The sequence below is a fragment of the Anolis carolinensis genome, chromosome 3, assembly GCF_035594765.1.
Source record: "Anolis carolinensis isolate JA03-04 chromosome 3, rAnoCar3.1.pri, whole genome shotgun sequence".
Classification (NCBI taxonomy): Eukaryota; Metazoa; Chordata; class Lepidosauria; order Squamata; family Dactyloidae; genus Anolis; species Anolis carolinensis.
Window position 1 is genome coordinate 197166661 of NC_085843.1, and position 25982 is coordinate 197192642.

At 38.2% G+C, this 25982-nt stretch overlaps 2 protein-coding genes across 3 annotated transcripts in view; one reads left to right on the plus strand and one right to left on the minus strand.

Moving 5' to 3' along the window:
- Nucleotides 1–2745, plus strand: part of edrf1 (erythroid differentiation regulatory factor 1) — a 46704-nt gene extending 43959 nt beyond the window's left edge. For both annotated transcript variants that reach the window (XM_008106753.3, XM_008106752.3), the window contains one exon: nt 6–2745. In XM_008106753.3, coding sequence (XP_008104960.1) covers nt 6–177 — 172 coding nt within the window. In that variant the 3' untranslated portion in view covers nt 178–2745. The remainder of the gene's footprint in view (nt 1–5) is intronic.
- Nucleotides 2746–6881: 4136 nt separating this feature from the next.
- Nucleotides 6882–25982, minus strand: part of uros (uroporphyrinogen III synthase) — a 28224-nt gene continuing 9123 nt past the window's right edge. Inside the window, exons 3-10 of the mRNA XM_003218594.4 lie at nt 24874–24957; nt 24013–24109; nt 23540–23614; nt 15377–15451; nt 12054–12137; nt 9856–9941; nt 8988–9086; nt 6882–7307 (exon numbers count right to left, since the gene is read on the minus strand). Coding sequence (XP_003218642.2) covers nt 7173–7307; nt 8988–9086; nt 9856–9941; nt 12054–12137; nt 15377–15451; nt 23540–23614; nt 24013–24109; nt 24874–24957 — 735 coding nt within the window. The 3' untranslated portion in view covers nt 6882–7172. The remainder of the gene's footprint in view (nt 7308–8987; nt 9087–9855; nt 9942–12053; nt 12138–15376; nt 15452–23539; nt 23615–24012; nt 24110–24873; nt 24958–25982) is intronic.

Genomic DNA, 25982 nt, shown 5'->3' on the forward strand with positions numbered 1-25982 from the left:
CTCAGAGCTAACAGTGAAGAAGACGAAAATTTGAAGACCAATAAGTATGTTTACTCACTTCTTTTGCGGTCTGCAACAAAGAAAAACTTGACTCTTCTTGAAAGAACAGAAACCATTTTAAACCTTTTGCAACATCTGACTCAGGACAATGAAGGCCATGCTTTGGGAGATCAGTGAACTAACTAAATGCTGGTACATGTCGCAGCAATTGAATCAGTGCCTTGTTCAAAATTTGATTTGTTGTTCTATATGAGCTGCTTGATTTTATTTATATTGTTATATATTTATAAAATTGTACAGCTGGAGAAAGAAATCTTCATCACTATATTTTGAATGCTGTTCTAAGTTGCTGTATGTTTTTTCTCTTTTTTAAAACAAAACTGTCCAATTCCTTTCCCTGTGTTGACATGGGTTTCATAGGGTTCCAGAGCAGAGTGGTTTTGCTAACATAGTCATGTTTCAATAAAATTTAATTTAGCTGGTTTTGTCAACATTGTTGATAAACAAATCTTTTTCCAAAGCACATCTGCTAGTAGTATTAATTAAATCATCAGATTCAATTTACATAAACATCTCTTGATGCACTTACCATATTCCTCAAAATGTGCCTTTCACATTTCAATGCAAAACAGGATGGATATTACCCATGGAATGGATATTACCCATTTTTTCTACCTTACACCTCTACCCCTGAAATGTGAATAAACAATTATGTATTAAAGGTTGTGTTTTTTACTAAAAATGTTTCTTGTATGCCAGTATTTAATTGTTTTGTGCTATGTTTCTTCCCTCAAAGTGCAGTTGTATCACTGTATTCCAGGTGGATTTGGGATGTTAAGCCAAAACAAGGTTTTAGAACAGCGATTGACTAATGCATTTAATCTATGATTTGAGTACACATAATTTTAGTGTACGGTGGGGTCTTTAACATTTTGGGGCCATTGGGAACACTTGCGATTTTGAATATGGTGCCCATTGTTGCATTGATAATAGCAGAAATCAATGCTAAAGACAGCATAAGAATGTAAACATATGGTGAGAGTAAAGTTTGAGTTCCAAAACTCAATTCTATTTCTTTGAATCACACTCTTCTCTATTAGCTTTTACTCTACACCTCTAGCACAGGAGTTATGCCTGAGCTGTTCTTCTCTCACTTTCAAACACACATTCACTTTCTGGTTCGCTCTCTTATATGCATAGAAAATACCTCATTGTTTTATATCCTTTTGCAATCCAGTTACAAATATTCTGACCCCATCTGTTCTTTCCTCTTCCTGTCAGAACATTGTTTCCTGTCCACCTTAGTCAGCTGTTTTGATGAGTGTTGAGAAGACCGCAGAGCACTAGAATTCACCTTTTTCTCTCCAGAAGAATGTCAAAATAACATCAAGCTTTTTTTCTTTCTAAGAGTGCCTCTAAAAGCCCATGTGGCACCCATGCCTTCTAAGGGAAAGTAACGTAACCTGGGGTGTTGGAGCTCAGCTCAAAGTAGGAAACGTGTTTTTAAAAAATAACATTTACAGTTTAAACCAAACAGTGTGGAAGGTGCTCAGTGGCTCTCAAAGGAAGTATCTTGAAAGCACAGCAAGGATAATGTGTTGTCGAAGGCTTTCATGGCCGGGATCACAGGGTTGTTGTATGTCTTTCGGGCTGTGTGGCCATGTTCCAGAAGTATTCTCTCCTGACGTTTCGCCCACATCTATGGCAGGCATCCTCAGAGGTTGTGAGGTATACAGCAAGGATAACTCTAAAAGTATGTAATACAGGCACACAGGATTTCTTAAGAATATATATTTTGCACCCACAGTGTGTGCATTAGAAAACAATGTTAATAGCAGATGATGTTTGAAAAAAATCTTGCTTAACCAAGATGTAAAGTCTGCTCATTCCACTGAACTGTTACTGTTTTGTGGCCTTCTGTGTGTGACCAGCAGCCCATGCAGTCTTGCATTTCTTTGTGCTCTTTATGCTAAATTAAAATTTGTGACTTTATGGGACGTATATATACATCATTGGACCAAATAGGCATGGTATGTTTTGATGGAACTAAGAATGCTTCTTATTCTGAGCGATGTTGACTCCTTTGACTTGAATACTAACTTCCATTCAATAAGAGTTCTTTTTTCTGGTCCCTAGAAATGATCTTGAAGTTTTCAGATAAAGGGAGAGTTGGTGGAACTCACTTCCTTGTGTGAATCTAGGAGTATTGTCAAAGGTTTTCAAGCTGGAATCACCAGGGTGTTGTGTGGTTTCCAGGCTGTATGGCTGTATTGTAGCAGCATTTGCTCCTGATGTTTTGCCTATATACGTGGCTGACATCTTCAGAGGATCTTCCTCTAAAGATGCTAATCACAAATGCAGGCAAATTCAGAAGAAAATGCTGTTAGAACACGGCCATGCAGCCCGGAAACCACACAACTTCCCAATCTAGGAGTAGCTTAGGATCCAACACATTTAATACAAGCTCAACATTTTAGGCATGTATGTATGCTGAAACTCCTGGATGGTGAAAACTCCTTTTTTCCTCAACAAAGAAATTGTAGCTGGATGATTCCTGGAATCCAACCATCTCCCCATGAGTTATAGGGGTGTGACAACATAGTATCTGCTGTGAGGGGACATTGTTCAAGAAAGTACCTTAAAGTGTATGCCATAAACAGTGTATGCCATCAACAGAACGCTGACTCTTGTAAGCAACTCTAACATAGCAATACCACTGATGCAAATAAACGCTTTATTTTGTAACATCTGGAGTCACCTTGCCTATGTTGCCTCCTTATGAGAGTGATATGATTTTTAAGTAGCCTATGATATATTTAAGCTAATGTAGACAGTGCTCCTTACTGTACACATAACGTACAAAAGATCTTTTGGAAGTAAGCAACTCAACTATCATCAGTTTTCAGTTGTACAGCAACCTTCAGCTACAGTACTAGACATGTTATTGTATAACTGTAAATAACATCTGCCTAACGGCTATAACTTCACTTAAGATTTGAAATAATCTTAAGTTAATAAATCCTTACAGCATATGCTAACTTGTCAGAAACTCTCAAAACATGGAATATGCTGTTGTCGAAGGCTTTCATGGCCGGGATCACAGGGTTGTTGTATGGCCATGTTCCAGAAGTATTCTCTCTTGACGTTTCGCCTACATCTATGGCAGGCATCCTCAGAGATTGTGAAGTATGGAGAAACTAAGCAAGGAAGGTTTATATATATCTGTGGAAAGTCCAGGGTGGGAGAAGAACTCTTGTCAGTTGGAGGCCAGTGTGAATGTTGTAGTTAATCACCTAAATTAGCATTGAATAGCTTCATCTCCTGGCTTCTTCCTGCCTGGGGGCATCCATTGTTCAGAGTCGCTAGTTGCCCCTGGTTGATTCATGTCTGGAACTCCTCTGTTTTCAGAGTGTTGTTTCTTATTTACTATTCTGATTTTTGAGTTTTTTAAAACTGGTAGCCAGATTTTGTTCATTTTCATGGTTTCCTCGTTTCTGTTGCAGTTGTACACATGCTTGTGGATTTCGATGGCTTCTCTGTGTAGTCTGACATGATAGTTGTTGGAGTGGTCGAGCATTTCTGTGTTCTCAAATAATATGCTGACTAACTCAACCAGAGAAATCAGCCATAGCAGAGCACTTGATGAACCAACCTGGACACAGTATATTATTTTAGCTATTCAGTGCTAATTAAGGTGATTAACTACAACATTCACACTGGCCTCCAACTGACAAGAGTTCTTCTCTCACCCTGGACTTTCCACAGATATATATAAACCTTCCTTGCTTAGTTTCTCCATACCTCACAACCTCTGAGGATGCCTGCCATAGATGTGGGCGAAACGTCAAGAGAGAATACTTCTGGAACATGGCCATACAGCCTGGAAAACATACAATAACCCATGGAATATGCTATTCACATTTAAGTGTATATAACCTTAGATTGCTGGAGGATGAAGAACAGAAGGCTGTGTACATGGACAGTTAAGGGCTGAAACCAACATGTACAACCCTGAACCCATATCTAACTGTTGCATTCTTTATCAAACTTATAAAATAAATATCTTGAGATATTTTAATATTATAGCTCAAATTTTAGAATTATTTAGTATTATAGGAGAGTGTTCTTGAAATAAATTTTTTCAGTACTCTCAAAATGTACTGTTTAGAAAAATCACATTAATTGCTAGTGAATATATTCAGAAGTTAAAAGGGAGGCTGGTCCACAGATCAGTTTTCTGAGTGATAAGACAGCCCGTAAGCTTAAAATTACAAGGCATTACCAAACTCATTTTTGGTGATTGGAATTTTATTGCCTTCTGATGGATTTATATGGATGTAGATAATATCGGATGGATTACTCAATTGTGAGGGAGCATTTTGCAAAAAGGTATTTTAAAGCCACATACACTACAGTATATGTCATCAACAAGATGGTCTTGGGACTGGAGAAATTGAGGTCTATATTGGTACATCTCCTTATTGTAGAACTGATTTGTGGGAAGTGGAGCTTTTGTTTGAGATGACTTTAAGCCTCTGTTGACTTTCATTTTTATCAAATCAAGCATGAAAATAGTCTGCAACCTTTCTACATGGCCTGCCTAGCAGTGTGGATTGCAGTTAATATTGACCAGTGACTGCCAAACACTTGAATTGCTTTAGTGCCTATAAACTCTGTCCCTTATGTTTTATAAGCAACAATTCTCTCCCTTTCTAACCTCACAGTTAATGCACTTTGGCATCAGAGAGAAATTACACCGCAGGAACTGTCAGTGCCCCAGCCAGCGCACTAAATAACCAGTGTAATGTACCTTTTCTTTTGCTGTGAACTGGGGTGGTCAGGTATCATGCCTCCTGTCTGAACAAATTAGGGGGAGATACTGAGGAGTGGGCATAATCCTCTTCTATGGCCTCATACTTTGTAGTAAGACATAAATAATGGTTTCAATATAAGTTAGAAGAAAGGATATCATGTGACTTAGCCTTACAGAATTAGTATGATTTTTGTCTCATTCCTTATCCTATTGGACAGGTCCTGTTCTATCCCTCTGTAATGAGAAATATAATTATGGTTCTCCAGTAAAACACATCCAGTATCCAGGCAACAATCTCAAAGGCACACAAAGAGGAACGGCAATAACCAAGAGAGACTAGCTTTGTCATATTTTGTAGAGCATTCCTTTTTTGAGGCAAAAAAAGGATTTCCTCAAATGTATTAGAATACCCCTCATTAAATGTGAAAAATATTACTTCCTTTTCATATTCCTGCTGACTTTAAATGTATAAAGCAAATGAGTTTTATAACTTTTACTGGAATTGTTCTATAAAAAATTCTCTTGCCCAGGAAAATGCAAAATCATGATTATAGCCAGAGCTCATAACTATGTTGTACTTTGAGCTATATGACAGACTAGGGAACTTATTATCACATCTCTCTCTCTCTCTCTCTCTCTCTCTCTCTCTCTCTCTCTCTCTCTATATATATATATATATATATATATATGAGTGATGGAATCAGGGCACCGGACAAAACAACAAAACTACAGGCCCCCCAACCTCGAAATGTGACAACACAACCCATCATCCACGGCTCTAGGTTGATACAATAAAATGAAAAGAAAAATAAAGTTCTAATTAGAGGGAGAGGAATAATTGTTTTTATCCAATTGCTGACAGTTAGAAGGCTAAGCTCCGCCCACTTGGTCTCCTAGCAACCTACTCAGCCCAGTGGACAGGCAGATTTAGGCCTCACTTAGGCCTCTTCCACAGATTATCTAATTTGCACTGGATTATATGGCAGTGTAGACTCAAGGCCCTTCCACACAGCTATATAACCCATTTAGAATCTTATATTATCTGCTTTGAACGGGATTGTCTTGACTCCACACTGCCATATAATCCACTTCAGTGTGCATTTTATACAGCTATAAAGAAGGGGCCTCATATAATCCAGTTCTAAGCAAATAATAGAAGATTATCAATATACAGTACAGTCTCACCATACTTCGCCACAGCAACACGTGGCCGGGCACAGCTAGTTGGAATATAATCTGTTTATATCAGTATGCATCCCACATTTCTTAGGACTGGATGCATGCTGTTTGAGACAAGATGCATACTCCTTATCACACCTGATTATTATGATTCTTGTGATTTGATAATACTGCGCTTTGACTCATCACACCACGGAAGGCTGGCTTCTCCTAATCCATTCAAAACACCCGCTACATCACTCTGTGACAGTGGTTCTTAAACTGTGGGTCCCCAGGTGTTTTGGCCTACAACTCCCAGAAATCCCAGCCAGTTTACCAGCTGTTAGGATTACTGGAAGTTGAAAGCCAAAACATCTGGGGACTTGCAGGTTGAGAACCACTGCTCTATGACTTTTCAAAAAGTATAGTTGCTGATAGGTTACAGATTTTCCTATCACATACAAAAACAGTGCTTCAGCAACAGAAAAATCTGTAGTATTTAAAAAAAACATTATTATAAATCTGTCTGCAAATAATCAGTTTATGCGACACTTTGCAGATGGATTCCAATGGAATACTGACGAGATGGGGGCAAACATCATGTGATGGGATCCATTCAAAATCATTCTCAAACAGTCTCAGAAATGAAGTATTTCCTAATACGATAAGGTCCTAGGTGCTCATGCCAACAATGTGTGACTAAATTCAAACCAGTCCACTTATTCAGCAGTAAAACAGCTTCATGTCTGTTTTCTACTTAATCATAAGCATGCTAAAATAATTGTAAAATAATAGAATACATCACTACAGAAGAAATTGGTATCTACTAGTCTATATTTCTGGAAGTTGTATAGGTGGAACATCCATTCTAAAAAAAACATACGTTAAATACAAAGCTTAATGAAAAGGCTTAATGTTTGCAAAGTATCTTTATTACTTTTTTTAAAAAACGGAATAGTGCCAGGCTTCACATTTATTAGGGTATGATATATAAACAAGGTCATAGAGCCAGTCTCAACAACCCAGATTTACTCTGATTTGTATTCATCACTATTATTCCTATAATATAAAAGTGTACCCAGAATGAAGTGATCAAGACTTCAAATTCACATGAATGCTAGGAAAGGGACACATTTTTCCAGGGAAATTACTGAAACTAAATTTTGTAATTGTAAACGTAGTAGATGGACTTCCAAATGTACTAGCAATCCTTGAGCTGAAGACTTCTTCTAATCCCTGTGGTGAGATCCTGTGGAGTAGGGCTAGTGGCAGTACAGCTCACCGAGATTCCTTCAGTTTCCAGAGCTTCAGCTGTTGTTGGACCTATGGCAGCAAACTGAAATAATAACCACGTCAAAGAGCAGGTATAGTCAAAGCATTGGCTGCTTGAGGCTCCAATGTCACAGGCCTCATTGGTCCCTAGATTTCCTTCCATCTCTGAGTGTGATAGTATGCCTCTCAAAGATTCCTGGAGTGCTTCGGACCATTTAACCACAATTTCTGGGCCCAGCTGAATTTCCCATTTCAGAAAAGTCAATCCAGATTTCAGAAAAGTATAGTGAATCCAGAAATACTAGAAAAGTCTGGCAAAATGGCACTCCTCACCTTTGGCTAAAACTAAACAAGAACAAGAACAGATCCATATTCAATGGCATACATAGATTGGCCATCATCTACTGATGAGAATATATATTCAGCTAACAATGAAGTGAAGATACTATTTTGATGATCCATGCAAGGGAATTTGTTATCTTTAGAAATATCTCTCTGGTATTAAAATTAATAGCATTCATTCTCAACGGATTAATGTAATTGATGTTTCTGCTTGTTATTCTCCCTGCAACTGTAATATAATCATATTCAAAATCTCCTAACTACCTTGTTGCTAAGAAACTATATGGAATATCTATAGATTATTGTGATTCTGTCTCAATAAGTTCTGATCTGCAAAAATATGGAGAAAGGAAAGATAATTTCCACAATAAAGGAGATCTTAAGGCAACTCTCACGAAAAGGGGAGCAGTCACACTAAAGGTAGAAAAAAGTGATGAGGATGATAATTGGGACAAAAAAACCTCCCACTTACAACAGAACTATTTGATCCAATATGAACTATTAGATTGAAATTGATCTTGCCTACCTTACAAGGTTGTTAAGTGGCCCACCTTGTAGGACTGGTGTGCGGCCATTTTGTGAGCAGGGCTGATGGTGCGGCCATTTTACAGGCCTTATTGGCAGAAACTCAGCAGAGCAAGGGGGAGGAGCAGTCAAGCAGCCATTACAATAAGTGCAGTCTGATTGGTTGAATGCAAATGAGAAGTTGCTTAGCAACTGGAGATGGGCAGAGCCAAAGTGACAGTTGGAGTCTGGGAATTATTTTTTCAGTTGAAGTTTTGGAATTCAGGCAGTTAGGAGGAAGGGCTTAAAATTCAGTCAGTCGGGAACTGTGTTTTAAAAAGGAAGCCTCTTTGAAGAAATATAGTTAAAGCCTTCAGGAAAGGAAGGGCTGATAACTATATCTGTGAACTCTACAGTCTAGAGAGTTGCTATTTAAATCCCAGGAAAAATGGATTTAAAAATAATTTGTCCTATTTGTGTTTCCTTGGTGAAGGAACATATTTACACAGAAACCAAGTTATATGTACATCCTTTGAAAAGAAAAGCATAATCCTTTAATGAAACCACTAAGCATCTTTACTGTTCAATGTTAATGAAAGCATCACGCGTATTTACTGTTCAAACTACAAATAAACAACAATTTCTTGTTTTTCCTCACACAAAATGCCTTGTCTGTCTCTCTCAATATCCTAACCTAGAAGAGTCTCCTGAATAAAGCATTGGTGGCAGCACTGATAGAGGTAGCGAGTTCAAATCCTCTACATATTGGCAGCAGCAGACATAAAAGCATTGGCAATTCTGCAAAATTTGAAAAATCCCCTCCGTTACATATTGTTGAAATCCCCCCATCCTCCATATTTATCTCCAACAGCCGGTGAAAGAAAACAAACACCCTTACCTTAATTTGGGTAATGAGATCACCAGATAATTTCATAATCTGCTTCAGACAATACTTGACACCAGAAGGACTAAAAAATGTGATGCTCGCAGGAACACCCTGTGAAAACACATTAAACAGAGAAAAAGATGATAGCTATTTATTTACCGCATTTGAATGGGCTCTGCAGGAGATTTTAAATGACCATTAAGGATGTTCTGTCTTGTAGTAGATGGTGCCAAGTATTAACCTTGCCTTGTTGGTTTGTTCCTTCATTTCCTTAGGTGGTTATTGTGGTTTGAAAAAGGCTTGTAAATCTAACCACAGTGTCCAGCTGAGACCACTCAAACACATAATCAAAAGCTACAACCAGTTCTGGAGAATAATAACCCTCTCACAAGTTGTAAAAGGCTGGGCTTTGTTGACATACAAGCAGCATCCAAATCTGCTCACTTACTATAAAATACATAACATTGACAATAATACAGGGATAAGGCCCTGCCACAAACCCAGATGTCGATTCTGCCCCACATCTACAATGGGAGCAATACTACATGGGCCAATAACATCACAGGTGCATTTACCTGTTCTTTGTCCAATGTGATATATACTATCCTATGGCAGCAATGTGTCTCTGAGTTCTACATTGGATAATTCAGTCTCTACATAAAATGATTACACAAATGGGACCGAACGGCGATACTAATACCAATCAAATATCAATTGCAGAACATATAAACCTTCCTGGATATATAGTATGAGATGTACAGGTTAAACATGGGAATTATAAAATAATTTTGAACAAGGGAATTTGTTATATAGTGTTATCAGGCAACCTGGGCAACATGATTTTTTTTTCAACCTGTAACACCATTGTAATGTAACTCACCTGTTGTGAGAAATAATTTCTCAAGGATTCTTGAAGATCAGGATGTTGAGTAGTTTGATAAACAGTGAGAATTTCCAGTGCAATACCTGCAACAAAATCCATAAAGTATAATAAGGATTAAGAAGTATTTCATGAGGTTAAATTAAAACACGAATAGGAGTACATCCAAACGGATACCAAACCAAATATTTCTATTACATTTCTACTAACATTCATGTACATTTGGCTTAGAAGATTCAGCTCCAATACCAAGTAGATTAGCCACTTTGTTCCTAAAAGTCGGTTTTTAAAAACAAGGTCAAAGAAGAATGGCACTGGGGGAAAAAAAACAGTAAGAAAAGGCAGAAAGTTTTCAGAGACCTGGGGGGGGGGGGGGGTTACAGGTTGAGCATCCCTTATCCATAATTCCAAAATCTGAAATACTTCAAAATTCAAAACTGTCCACATGGTTGGCTGAAATAGGGATACCTTTGCTTTCTGATGGATCAATGTCCACAAATTCTTACTGCACAAATGAATTAAAATATTGCATATAGCATTATCCACAAACTATGTTTATAAGGTATGTATGAAACATAAATGAATTTTGGGTCAGACTTGGAGCCGACCTCCAAGATATCTCATTATGTGCATATAACAGTATGTAACAAAATTTGGAAAAAAAAATCTCTTCCTGGTTTGAAAGTGTTATTTCCTGTTTAATTGTGTGGTACTTACTTTGAAAGTAGTTGTTATACTCCAACTTTGTTTTTGTGGCTGCCACAAACTATGTTGAGACGCAATGAGATATTCATTGAAAATCTATAGCAAAATATACTGCAGGATGTCCCTCAAAAACAAAGTTTTTGCAGTTTAGTAAAGTTTTTCCATGTTTTTATGATAAAACCAATTAAGAAATGACATTTATAACCAGGAACAAAAATCATGTTGCGCAGTATAATACAAGATGTTGTGCTGTGCCAACATGAGTCAATATCATCAATGCCAGGTAGTGGCCCATTTTCTGTTTCATTGACACAGTATCTCCAAGAAATGGCTGAGAAGGATGATTTATTGTGTTGTTGTTGTTTATATCCCGCTTTTATCTCTTAATTGAGACACAAAATTGACTTATTCTAGTAAAATAATTTTTATCGTGTCAGAAGTGACTTGACAAAATACTGCAAGTCACTTCTGGTGTGAGAGCATTGCCCGTCTACAGCGATGTTGCCCAGGGGATGCCCAGATGTGTAACCATCCTGCTGGGAGTCTTATCTCATTTAAAATAATAATAGGTGGTTAATTCATGCATCACCTGAAGTAATTTTGGCTGCAATAGATACAAATGGTGAACACATATAAAATTGATAGGTGGGAGGACATTGGTATATGATTACAGTGAAACCAACACCACAAAAATGCTCAACTGATATGATCATGAATGTGAGATAGATAGATAGATAGATAGATAGATAGATAGATAGATAGATAGATAGATAGATAGATAGATGATAGGTAGATAGATAGGTAGATAGATAGGTAGATAGATAGATAGATAGATAGATAGATAGATAGATAGATAGACGCTATTTGATAGTATTACCATGATATCTTACTTCAATGCCACAATTTTAGGCAATACTAATTCTCAAGAGTTTTAAAATCTTGGATCCATGTTTGTTTGTTTGTTTGTTAAACATAGACGTTTAAAAAGAACTTTTGGGCTTTTAATGAAAAGATCATCTTGCACAACTCCTTATACAAAACAACAGTGAAATGAATCACTGGGCCTATACTGGTAGGAAGTAAGGTGAAGGTAAAGATTTAAGTCTAGTCGTGTCCAACTCTGGGGATGGTGCTCATCTCCATTTCTAAGCTGAAGAGCCAGCTTTGTCCGTAGACATCTCCAAGGTCCTGTGGCCGGCATGACTGCATGGAGCGCGGTTGCCTTCCAGTTGATCTACTCACCTATTGATCTACTCACACTTGCATGTTTTCGAACTGCTAGGTTGGCAGAAGCTGGGGTTAACAGCAGGAGCTCACCCCCCTTCCCGCATTTGATCCACTAACCTTTCGGTCAGCAAGTTCAGCAACTCAGCAGTTTAATCTGCTGCACCACCAGGGGTTCTGTTTTTGACAGAACGAGCCAACAAATGGAAGTATGTGCCTGTCCTTATTCTGTTCTTTTTAGACTCAAAGACTGAAGCTTTATAACAAACCTTTTTCTCTGAGTATTGTTGGAAGTGTTTCCCTTTTCAGACTGCCACATGGAAATAGCAGAGGCAAAGAGTTGGGTGATTCCCCTGTTTGGAAGGAAAAGATTTAATTCACCATGCATCTTAAGAATAAAGACCAGAAAATTAAACTGTAAAGCAGTCACATTTTAAAGTAGGAGTAAAAATTATACGGCTCTCTAGACATTACTGAATTACAATTTGCCATATTCCTCATCATCAGCTATATCGGCTGGAGCTATTGGGAGTTGCAATGCTACACAATTCTCATCCCAGTTTTAACCACACAACAAAAAGTGTGGCATCTATTGATAACTGAAAATATTTACGTTCAAGGTATATGAGAATTTCACGGAAGCTCTTTAACATCCAATTTTTTAAAAAAGAGAAAAAAACATTGTTAAGGCATGGATGTTAAGGCTATAAGGATTGACAAAAAGATAAATTGCCTTGGTATACTCAATTTCTTTTGCTGTTCAATAGAGAGTTACCAAGCACAATGCTTCCAATCATTTTAATACGTTATCACCATTCCCTCCACTCACTTGGCATTCCTCAGACTTCACACATAAACCTGTTTAGCTTTTTAAAGACTCATTCTAACAGAATAAATTTGCTGCCTGACATTCAACACAGAAGGAAAGGTCACAGCAGTCACAAAAAAGGGACAAGTACTTTGTAAAATTAGAATTCCCAAATACTATCTGACTATTACCTTAACCTCATTGTTTACTCTAGACTTCTACTACTGGGGAGAATTATTTTTACGTGGCTATAATTCATCTACCAGTACTATGAAGACAAATCTAGCATACACATCCCTGGACATGCATTGCTCAAGAATGATTTGCCTTGTGTTCAAGAGTACAAAAATGTCTTCTAATATAGTCTTATGATTCATTTATGGAATTTATTGATGTGAGATGTGGCTAAGGATACTGATTACAAGAGTTTTCAAACATATTGGATTAATTCATAAATGGTAAGCCCATTAACAGATATCAGCTATGGGTGCTTCCAGAAAGTGTTAAAATATGGGTTTTAACAGTGGGCTAAAAAATCCCAGGATCTGACAGCAAGTCCACACATAGACTTGTCAGTCCCGGGAAATGCTCCGTCGACATCTTCACACCTTTCTTTGAAGTGGATCAAGATAGAAGGTGGATGGGGGACATCCTGTGGAAGGTATTTTTTAAACAAAAATCTCTCCAAGATGTGTTGGACCCTCATATGCGCACATGCGGAGGCCCCAATGTACACATAAGCAGATTTCTTATCCTTCTTTTCACCCAACTGTTAATTCAAGCTCTGTTTAATATTATTAGAAAAAAGAAATGGTTGCAGAGAGTTCTAATTGCTTTCCAATTGTGCTTCCCTTTAGCCACCTATGTGTCCATGGCTCCATTTTTTGACAGCCTGATCAGCTGTTTTGGGCTTTTAAAACACGTGCACCGGAGCAGTCCGCACAGGGGGATTGGAAGGAAGTCACGTGTTTTCCATGACTGCAGGAAAATGTGAAAGTGCACATTTTTGGAGGGAATCGGATTTTAAGCACACCTTTTAAACTCGTGCTTTTCAGCTACGAACCCGATTCCGCCCACTCTTTGGCTAAACTTCCTTTAGCCCCCCACCCCCACCCCGCCTTTTATCCCGGTTACTTCTGAGTTTTACTGCATGTTATACTACCCTATAACAACTAAACTGATCTTGCATATTCTATTTTTATTTTTGATAAACCAGTATTAATGCTGATCCTTATATAGGTAGAACAGCATATCTGTTTAAAAGAGAGACATGTATCCCAGCTCAGTGGAGTCTCATAGAAATGTAAATTTATTTGGGTGCAGGGGGAGCTGGTGGGGGAGAACATCAATCTGTCTGGATACTGTGAGAAACTGAATACTCTTCTACATATTTAGTCCCATAGAAGAATTCTTATATTCTTAATGTGGGCCAATTACACTATGTAACAAAATGTGAAAAAAAATCTGTTCCTGGTTTGAAAGTGGTTTGAAAGTGTTATTTTCTGTTTAATTTTGTGGTACTTACCTTGATGCTCCAGAAACTTCTTTATTTTAGTGGCTGCCATAAACTATGTTGAATCGGTTGAGATTCTGTGAGATATTCATTGAAAAACTATAGCAAAATGTGTTGGAAGATGTCCCACAAACACGCTTTTACAGTTTAACAAACTTTTTCCATGTTTTAATGATAAAACCAATTAGTAAATGACACTTATAACCCAGGAACAAAAATCGTATTACATAGTGTTACTTCTAATGGCTAGTAATCGAGTCCATGGTGTCTGAAGATGAAGGAGAATGGAGTTTGCACATCTCTTTTTACGTGACATGCATCAGTCGCTTGATCCTTCACAAAATATTTATGCAAAGTTAGAGCAAGATCATGTGTATTCAGTCAAAAACTCATCTTTTCACGTACACTCCTCAGTGTCTACTCTTGTTGAGACTAGTGATTGGGTTTAGGCCCAGCTTTTATTTGGGGTGAGGGAAAGAGAGAACAAAACATTGTTTGGGGTGTTTGTTTTAAATGCTACCAACACATTCTTTCCTTTTAATCTTAAGTTCCCGAGTTTCCTCCAGGGGTATAAAATCTAATAAAATCAGACCAAAGACCTTATTAGGAGTTTGGACAGATTTATCTGAATAACCTAATTGCAAACTGAAGCTTTATTAGGCACCACAGATACGTCAGTAATAAATCACAGGATGCAACAAAGAACTTGAGGCAGAATATAGAGCAGTATTTTCTGAGATAAAAGCAAAATATGCTAATATAAATCCTACTAAGACCTGTGTCAGTTAATTGAAATGCCAATGTGATATTTGGAAAAGTAATGCTAATCCTTTCAGAATTGTGTTTAGAAAAAATGAGCACAACTTGATAACTCTGACCAATATAACAAGTCATAGCCTTGGCAGTATTATTTTCCTCCAGCAATCGACACAGAGGCATTGGAGTCTCTGTAAGATTTTTCCTAAGAAAAAAAGTTGATACTACCTATTCAATTAAGGAGATGATTCCTATATTCATTCACCCAAGTTATTCAGCCAAAGTCAGGTCTAAAGACAAGGAAACTTGACCAACAAATGCAACTGGGTTGGAACCTTGGCAAGGATTAACAACAATTTAAAGTCGCCGTTGTATACCTGTCTTATTGACATTTAAAACAGGAAAATATGATTCTATTTTTGTTAAAAATGCCCATTGTGATAGTTCGAAAATAATGATAAAGTAAGAGTGACACAGTAAATAATCCAGTGACTGAAATGTATTTATCTGCTTACGGGAACAAATGTATCCAGAGAGTTTTTCAGCATTCCCAGAGTTTTCTCCTTGTGGTATAAGTCCTAATTCAGCTACTAAAGGATAAGAAGAAAAGAATAATTAAGGGTAATACTTTTTTTTTTACAAAATCAATGAAGAAATTCATGTTCGAAAAATACTTCCTGAGATTATATTTAATCACGACATCCTTTTTATAGCAATATACAAGTGAGAATTACGACCTCACACGGGAATCCCAGCGGAAGTAGCCCTGTGTCATATGATGGGCTCCACCAGCTTCCGTCCTGGTAGCATGCGAAAAGAAAGGCCTGAGGATATGGGTGACCACCTGTATCCTCACTGAAAAAGTCTGGGACAGTGTTGGGGGAAGCCGGGGACAGCCGGGAAAGAATGTGGGATGGCAGCCTATGGTCAACCTTGGTCAGGGGACAACCTTGGTCAAGGTTTCCCTCACTGTCCCCCAGCTTCTGGAGCTCCATCTGATGAGGTCCTTAGAATGTGCCATTCAAATGCTTTAAGAGTTACAAGGAAGATAATGAAGTTGCAGAGTGATATGTTAAAACTGTGGTCATCTTAGATTAGCTTCACTGAACAGTTACAGCAATCTGATACCACTTTAACTGCCATGGTTCCATCCCATGAGATCCTGGGACATGACGTTTCATGAGGCACTTCTTCCAGAGAACTCCAGTGCATCACCAAACAAGAAATATTAGGATTCTGTAGGATGCAGACATGGCAGTTAAAATTGTGCAGAATGACAGAGCCTCAGTCTACATACTATAATAATAATAATAATTTTATTCTTGTGCCCCGCCCCATCTCCCCGAAGGGACTCATGGCGGCTCACATGGGGCCTTGCCCAAACATCACAATATAAAAACAAAACAAAAAACACAAGTTTACAACAATAAATCAACAATATCGGTAAAACAATCATAAAAGACAATAATACAGGATAAAACGTTAAAAACAGGAATATAAAACAGAAGTCTGGGCCAAAGTGTGAATGTGTCAAATCAGGGAGAGGTAGTTATATAACTGACATAGTCATTAAAGTACTAGAAATGACAATAAGAAGGCGAATCAGTGGGTCTATTGTTACGTAGGCAGACTACTTCTACACGTACTTATGGAACCATTCAAACACTATGAGAGTATAGGGAAGAATATTTGGTTATATTGGAGTGGTAACTTCTAACTACCTTTTTCTGCCAAGAAGGAAATTTCTTTTTAAAGAAAGGAGATTGCGTAGATTCACTACTGCTTCAAGTGTTGGCCTGCCTGTCTTCAGCAATCTGGTAGCATTCCTTTTAGAATTTGGAATTGTATGTCTCATGTTCTCAGAGGCATTCATGGAGGAGAAAGATACCCCCAAAATTCAGCCGAAATGCACTGTTAATAGATTTGATGTATTACTAGGTAACAAGCAAACTCCTGCAAATATATTGCCTCACAAAACCCCAAAACAGAAGAAAATAGAAAATTGCCAATAATCTACCAATGGCAAATGGCCTAGTCAACAGTTTACTGTTACCTACTGCAGTGAAATGTACACACTTGTCACAAATCATTAACTCAAGATATATTTCACTATAGCTTTGCCTGTCAAGAACGTCCCCAGCTAGTGATGTTTAGTGAGAAATATAGCACAGCTAAGGTTTCAGGGGGGAAATTAGCTGGTGGGCAACATGAAGCCTGCGAGCTGTGAAGCCATTTGTGTAGCTTGTCAAAGTTCCTGATGAAATCATGAGAATCTAACTCAAAAAAAGAAGAAAAAGAAAAACAAATCTCCCAAACACTTAAATCTCCAAGCATTCTGGAGGTTGTGAAAACTGAGATGCCACTGTGAACAAACCAAATGGTCAGAATCAGACAGATAGATAACTCCAAACATATTATGCCTTGAAATTTAATTATTTTGATATCATCCATTCACAATCCCATGTTTATAAAACTATAGTAGTGACCCAAAGCAGCTTGAGGAAAAAATAAAATAACATAAGCCATAAACACTGTGTTTATTATAATGATTCATATATCTTTATTCTAACATTCATCAAGGAATGCCAGCAGGGACCTTTTCCAGCCTTTGACTCAGTTTTCTTTTACAGTTTGTATCTTAAATGCTTTGGGTAACATAAAGAAATATCAAACATAAATATTTAAAAATAAAATCAATTCTATCCACACAAAAACATCATAGTGTCAGAAAACATCCTCCAAATGTTAGAATTAGGAGAAGGCTCTACTCCTTAATGTAAGATAGGTTGAAACTGTAGGGCTTTAAAGGTTAGACAAAGAGCCCCAGCAATTTGAACTGTGCCTGGGAGACTATTTATAGTCAATGCAATCAGCAAGGAATTGGAATTACATATACTTTACATCCTATTACAGAAGCAAGATGCAGTTCGGGCATTTTAAAAGAGTTGCAACTTTGCAAAAACATACTGCAAAAAGGTATTCCAAAACAAAAACAACAAAAATTACAACCATTGATCTACTATCTATGTATATAATAAAAGTGAATGTTTGTATGTGTGTATGTATGTGGCAGCTTTCTGATTGGCCGCCAGTTTCACAGGCCACTGTGACCGCCAGGAATGACTTGGCACACATAACCCCCATGATACACTTTTCATCCTGGTGCCGTTTGGGGGAACGATGGGGCACAGATGATAGATGATGGGATTTGCAGTACTTTCAATCACTTCGGCTCCCACAGACCACTGCGACGCCCACCAGTCACAGAACTGGACCAAACTTGGCACACAGAACCCCCATGACACCCTTTACATCCTGGCACTGTTTGGGGGGAAATGGACCATGGATGATGGGATTTTCAGTACCTTCACTCACTTCCTGGGACCACTGCAGCTGCCAGGAATGACACAACTGGACCAAACTTAGCACACATATCCCAAATGGCACACTTTACACGCTGCAGCACTTTGGCAGAGGATGGAGCAAGGATTATGGGATTTGCAGTACTTTCAAAAACTTCATCTCCCACAGATCACTGTTACTCTAACCAGAGCCGGCCCTAGGTATTTTTCAAGTGTAGGCAAACAGAATTTTGGTGCCCCCTCCCCCAAACCAATCACTGAAAAATAAAAGTGTTGGATAAGCGAAAATGTTGGATAATAAGGAGGGATTAAGGAAAAGCCTATTAAACATCAAATTATATTAAGATTTTACAAATTAAGCACCAAAACATCATGTTTTACAAGAAATCAACAGAAAAAGCATCTCGACTGCGCCCCGGTATGTTTTGCGCCCGAAGCGACCGCTTAATTCGGCTCATTGTTGGACCGGCCCTGATTCTAACCAATGACAGATCAAGACCTAACTTGGCACGCATATCCCCTATGATCCACTTCACATTTTGATGCAGTTGGGGTAAGGACAGATCAAGGATGATGAGACTTGCAATACCTTCACTCACTTCCTGAGACCTCTGCAACTGCCACCATAGAATCACAGAATCATAGAATAGTAGAGTTGGAAGAGACCTCATGGGCCATCTAGTCCAACCCCCCGCTAAGAAGCAGGAATGACTGATCAAGACCAAACCTGGCACATAGAGCCCCCATGAACCACTCTATACCCTGGTGCAGTTTGGAGGATGATGAACCATGGACGATGGGATTTGCAATACCTTCACTCACTTCCTGAGACCACTACGACCCCCACCAATGACTGATCTACACCAAACTTGGCACATGGAGCCCCCATGACCTATTCTACATCATGGCGCTGTTTGGAGGGGGGTGAACCATGGATGATGGGACTTGCATATGGGAGCTGTAGTTCCCCCTCACCCACTGAACCCGACTGACATTGGATCTAGACTAAACTTCGAACACAGGCAAACAATGCCTTTCTCAAATGACCCGGGCACTGCTGGGTCCCCAAGCTAGTATTATATACAATACAGAGCAGTCTTCTCTAGACCAGAGCTTCTTAAACTTTGTCCACTCATGACCCCTTCCAAGACTTCCAATGCTTTAACTGTGCGGACCTTCGTTGCCAGTGGGATGTCTCTGCTCTTCACTATTTTATCGAGGTTGGTCATTGCTCTCCTCCAAAGAAGTAAACGTCTTCCGATTTCCTGGCTGCAATCTGCATTTGCAGTGATCTTCACACCTAGAAATATAAAGTCTGTCACTGCCTCCACCTTTTCTCCCTCTATTTGCCAGTTATCAATCAGTCTGGTTGCCACAATCTTGGTTTTCTTGATGTTTAACTGCAACCCATCTTTTGTACTTTCTTCTTTCACCTTGGTGATAATGCTCCTCGGCTCCTCCTCACTTTCAGCCATCAGAGTGGTATCGTCTGCATATCTGAGATTATTAATGTTTCTTCCACCAATTTTAACTCCAGACTTGGATTCGTCCAGCCCCATACGTCACATGATGTGTTCTGCATACAAGTTGAATAGGTAGGGTGAGAGTATACAGCCCTGCCGTACTCCTTTCCTGATCTTGAACCAGTCTGTTGTTCCATGGTTTGTTCCTACTGTTGCTACTTGTTCGTTATACAGATTTCACAGGAGACAGATAAGGTGATTTGGTATCCCCATACCACCAAGAACTTGCCACAGTTTATTACGATCCACACAGTCGAAGGCTTTACTATAGTCAATAAAACATAAACCAGTGCATACTCCAGGAAATAATCCTTGAAGTGACTGGCTTGACCCTGAAGGAGTTGGGGGTGGCCACGGCTGACAGGAAACTCTGGCGTGGGTTGGTCCATGAAGTCATGAAGAGTCGGAAGCGACTGAACGAATAAACAACAACAACAAGCCCATATTTTAAAGATATCTTCCGAGTTCTGGAAGAATTTTTTAACCAGAACTCTAGCATTTTTTTCTTGTGAAGATAGTACTCTGCTTTTTCAGTCACTGAATTAAAAAAAAACACACACCAATTTCTCCCACCACTATTTAGCCATCATATCAAAAGTTTATATGTATATACTTCCCAAGAAGTACTGTTCTACTCTCAAATAATCAACACTTATCCAAAATTGTGATGATGCTAAAGACAATGTCAGGGGTCCCCTGGAGGTACCCCAAGGAATTTTACATTGGTAGATTGTAAATTTATTCCAGCTTCAGTGTCCTTCCAGACGTATTCAACGGGTAGGGTTATAAAACCTCTGGATTATGTTTGGAATTTGCTTGGGCAGAATCCAGGGCTGGCTTTGTCAAAAAGGCTTCTATAACTGTTCTTGCTTATGCAACTTTTCCCTGGCTTTTCTGCTGGGCCCTTTTCATGCTCTAATAATCCCATCCTTGTAGCCTGACGCAACTCTAAATTCTACAGTGCCCATTCAACCGTATATAAGCAATTTCATTGACGAAATATCTTGCAAAAATTGTATCAGTTTATATGCAATTTATTTATTATAACTTTTTTCACTCATAGGATCTTGAAGCTTCACTGAATGACGACGGTCTTTATCACACGTGTTTCTACACATTTAAGAAATGGCTACCTATGGAGCCCATCACATATTCAAGCTCGTACCGTGGGTTCCAGGTATTTTGTCATTTCTAAAGTGTGCGTTTTTATCTATGCTTCTTAAGTCGATAGGCAATCTTCTTTTTTAAATTCCCTATGTAGAGACATGCAAAAATGTGAAAATGGGAATTCTCTGTTGTTTGCTTTTAAAGGTCATGACAACAACATTCTGGAGGGAGGAGCAGTATAGAATCCTTTCTCATTTTAGTATCAAAAAGAAAGGAACAGTATTTTATATCTTTTTTTAACAATGCAAATTAATTAGTTACCTTTGAATTCAGAGGTATCTGTACTTATAAATGGTAATATAGAATAATATAGAATAGAAGAAATCCCGTTTAATGATCTCACGTTAAAAAGTACTTCTGTGAGAACAAACACAGAGGATTTCTTCAAGTAAAAGGAAACGGGGGAGGAGACAGCGGGAGGAGATTGTCTCCCGTGTAATGGGAAAGCAAAGAGATAATTTGAAAAGAAAGCTGAACGAAGGAAAACACGTAATGGGGTAGGAAAATCATTTGTTTAATTTCCAAACGGAGCGTTGCGGAGCTTAAGGGGAAAACAACAATCCCCAACACTTATTGGGTGGGATGAAGTCCTAATAATGTGTGTGTATATGAGTGTGTGAAAGCATTATTATAAAAAGATCTAGGTCAAGCATCTCTAACTGCGGCCCTCCAACTCTTTGGGCCTCCAACTTCCAGAAGTCCTAGCCAACTTGTTCAATAGTCAGGAATTCTGGGAGTTGAAGGCTCAAGCAAATGGAAGGATGCAGTTGGAGGGTCCTTAACTTAGGTTATAATACCATTCTCACTTATCTGGAAGTAAGCCCCATTTATCCCAATGGGGCTTATTTCCAAGCAGGCATGTGTAAAATTGCACTCTGAAAATATCAACATACAATACAAAACAAAGATGAAAAGCAGGAAAAATTAAATAATTAAAAACTGACCAAAAAAGGGGAAGTTTCCAATTGGCTATGGAAAGAAGCCAAGAGGACTGCAAAGAGACTAATTTCCCAGCTATTTCTCCTTCATTCTTTGTTCATATTTGTTATCATGGTGCAGAAATCAGTACACATAATAAAAGTGAAATATGTATGTGTGTATGTGGCTGGGGTGTCCACTTACACAGACAGGCTCCCAGTTCCACAAATAGCTATAGCTTCCACTACTCAGGAAACACCAATGGCCTTCCCTTCAATGACATTGCAGGTTATAGCAAGCTCCGTAAATACAATCAAGAGCCCTGCCAATGTCCTCCACAAACATCATACTGCCCACCACCCAAGTAAAGGCTTTCATATGGGGATAATTTCATCCTAGATTTTCTGTTTTTCCTCCACCACAGACATCCCAGGGTTTCTTACTCTCTCCATTGGTGTGGAATTTGCCCACTGCCACCCCCATAACCCTTTCCTATTCTTTTCTATGGCACACAGCAAACAGGAATTGAGCAGCAACTAAACATACTAGAGAGGTCTGGAGGACTGACTCAACATGATGGAAGTTGTAGTTCACCCTGCATCAAGTCAGAGAACTGTGACACCCACCAGCAATGGACCTGGACCAAATTTGGCACACAGAACACCCATGACTAACGAAAAATACTTGAGAGGTGTGGGGGCAATTGACCTTAATTTATAGGAGTTGTAGCGCTCATCCAGAGAGCACTGTGAATCCATGGAACAATGGATATGGACCAAACTTGGCACGTATACTCGATATGCCCAAATTTGAATAATGGTGAGTTTTGGGGGGAATTGCACTTGGCATTTGGGAGTTGTAGGTACTGGAATTTATGGTTCACCTGCAATCAAAGAGCACTCTAAACTCCACCAAAAATGGGCCTTTATCTAACTTGGCACACAGAACCCCCATGACCAACAAAAATATTGGAGGGCTTTGGGGGGAATTCACCTTAATTTGGGGCAGTTGTAGTTCATCTACATCCAGAGAGCACCGTGAACTCAACGGGCGACAATGCACACATGAGAGATACACGTAAATTTGAATACTGGAGGGGTTTGGTGGGGGCTGGACCTCGATTTCTGGGAGTTGTAGTTCACCTATAACCAGAGAACTGTGAACCCCACCGAAGATTGGCCTGGATCAAACTTGGCACACAAAACCACCATGACCAACTGAATATGCTGGAGGGGTTTGGGGAAAACTGACCTTCATTTCTGGTAGTCGTAGCTTACTGACATCCAGAGAAACTGTGACCATCACTGATGATGGATCTGGACCAAAATTGACACACAGAACCCCCATGACCAACTGAACCTACTGGAGAGAATTGAGGAGGACTGACCCACCATGGTGGGAACTGTAGTTCATTCTGCAGCCAGAGAGCACACTGAACCCCACCAATGATGCATCTAGAACAACTTACTCAACATGACAAACTTTAACTACTAATGGAGTTTCAGAAGGTTAATCTAGCATGATGTGAGTTGTAGTCCACCCACAACCCTATGCATTTTGTAAAATAAAAAAATGACTTTTTCAAATAACCTGGGCAACACCGGGTACTAAAGCTAGTACACACACACAACTTTTGATAAAACATGGCACATCATATTTTATTAATATTTATATGGGAGCTATTTTGCTATTTTTAAATGTGGCTTACCTAGTACAGCTGTAGCTTTTCCGACTACATAAATTGATTTGGTGTTCCATTTTTCCCTCAGATAATTTTTCCAATCTGTAAAATATTAAATTTTCATGTTGGTGGTAAAGTAAAAATATTGATACACTTGTTTTAACATTTGCACAAAATATTGCTTATTTTGAAAATGTGAGTGGGTTCAGCAAAATTGTAATATCCACCACTATGTTATAAATGCCAGTGACTATGCAAAACAATTTTTGTTCACTACAAAAAGCAATTACCGAATATACTTCAAAAATGTGAGTACTCAGAAGCTATTTCCCTTAGGGAGTAGGTATTTACAACTCTGTTCTAAACAATATGAGTAGAAAGGAAATAACGTGAGTGCTGATTTTGCTTATGCACTCTTGATACACAAAAGTGTTATCAAAGCTAGTGCATTATCCTAAAATGCTTCATTGAATTATTGTACTGTTCAAACTTCCACCTACCTTCCTTTTTAGATTTATCAGCCAGACATAATTTAATAGCTTCCACAGCTCTCGGACTCGTAAAAATTAATCCGAGATATTGTTCAGGACAAGAAAGCTAGTCACCAGCAAAGGAAGAAAGAGTGACAGAGAGAAAGTGAGAGAGAAAATGATTACATATCACTTAATATAATTGACCAGATTTATTTTGTAAAATCAAATATGATTTTAAAAACTTACAAAAATAGTGTGCAATTTTAAAAGGAAGGCCCTTAAGTGTCCATGATGATATATTCAATCAAAATATTAATACAAACAACAAGTTTTTGTTTATCTTAGTTCAATAGCAACATGGACAGAAACTAAAATAAAAGCTCCATTTATATTTCCTCTTGATCAGCAAAAGTTGAGAATAGTTTCAGGCTGAACACCTGCAATTTAAAATCCAATTTACACATTGTGTGTGTGTGTGTGTGTGTGTGTGTGTGTGTATACGTATGTATGTATATGTATATATTTGGTTATGTAAGGAAATTATAACACTGCCACAGTCAATCCTATTTACAGTATATATAATATGAGCTATATTGTATGATATAGATGTTTATGTGGAAAATCAACCTATCTATAGACCCCAGGCCATCATCCGGATTTGCAGATCCAAATCCAATTGACAGATCTCTTTCTCCCTCTGTTTGATTTTTTTTTAAAAAAAAACAACATTATTTATATATTGCAAGAGAAATTGCCAAAGCAGCAGCACCCTGCCATTAGCAACAAAGCTAAGTACCTAACCAAATAAGTGCAATACAGAGAAAACAAAAATATTGCTGCATATTTTTTGCAAACATGTTTTCACCAGCAAGAGAGTGTAAAACTTACTTTTTCAAACAAGGACTGAAGTGAAATAAATTCAAACGCTAAAACTGGAATCAATGTTGCTTCAAGCCCATGTGAACCCAGCTCCTATGGATGAGAGTAAATAAATACAGTTGTGTGATAAATGATTAGCATTGATATTAACACCCTTCAAAATCATTCTGGAATCACATAAAACTAGCAAGTTATTTTTGACTGCAATATTATACCTGCTTACCTGGATGTCCATGGAAGCTATTGGACTTATTTCTGAATACAAATGTATAGACTGATGCAGTTACATGGCAACTGCAACATGTTTTGAGATAAAACATAATAGTTTATATAGAAACAGTGTATAATATATTTAATGTGGAACGAGTACCAAAGTAATGTAACTATGCACAATACAATTGCAACAGTGTAGAAAAACTACTACAGTACATTCATTTAAGTACATCTTCTAAAGATGACAATCAAGTAAAGCATGCAGCCCATACTGCAGAAAAGGAAATCAGACAGTTCAATATCATATTCATATAGATAGACAGATAGATAGGCAGATAGATATAATATTTTAGTTATTATTAAAGTCACAGTCTTAGAAAGTTTTAATACTTATTTTAGTTTTTATCTTTGTTGTTTCAGTACATAAATGTTTAATACTGTTTTAGCTATCACATTCAATACTGGGTTTTTTAATCTGCTTACGACAATGCTTCCTAATACCTAAATGCATGTCATGTTCTTATATTGATGAGGTAATGAAATTTCGGCCTAGGACAAAACAACAAAACTACACATCCCAGAAACACTAAACTTGGCAGCACAACCCCTCATCCACGCCTCTACGTTTATACAACAAAAAGAAAAGAAAAATAAAGTCCTAATTAGAGGGAGAGGAATAATTGTTTTTATCCAATTGCTGCCAGTTAGAAGGCTAAGCTCTGCCCACTTGGTCTCCTAGCAACCCACTCAGCCCAGGGGACAGGCAGAGTTAGGCCTCACTTAGGCCTCTTCCACACTGCCTATAAAATACAGATTATCTGATTTTAACTGGATTATATGGCAGTGTAGACTCAAGGCCCTTCCACACAGCTATATAACCCATTTATAATGGACTTAATGTAAGG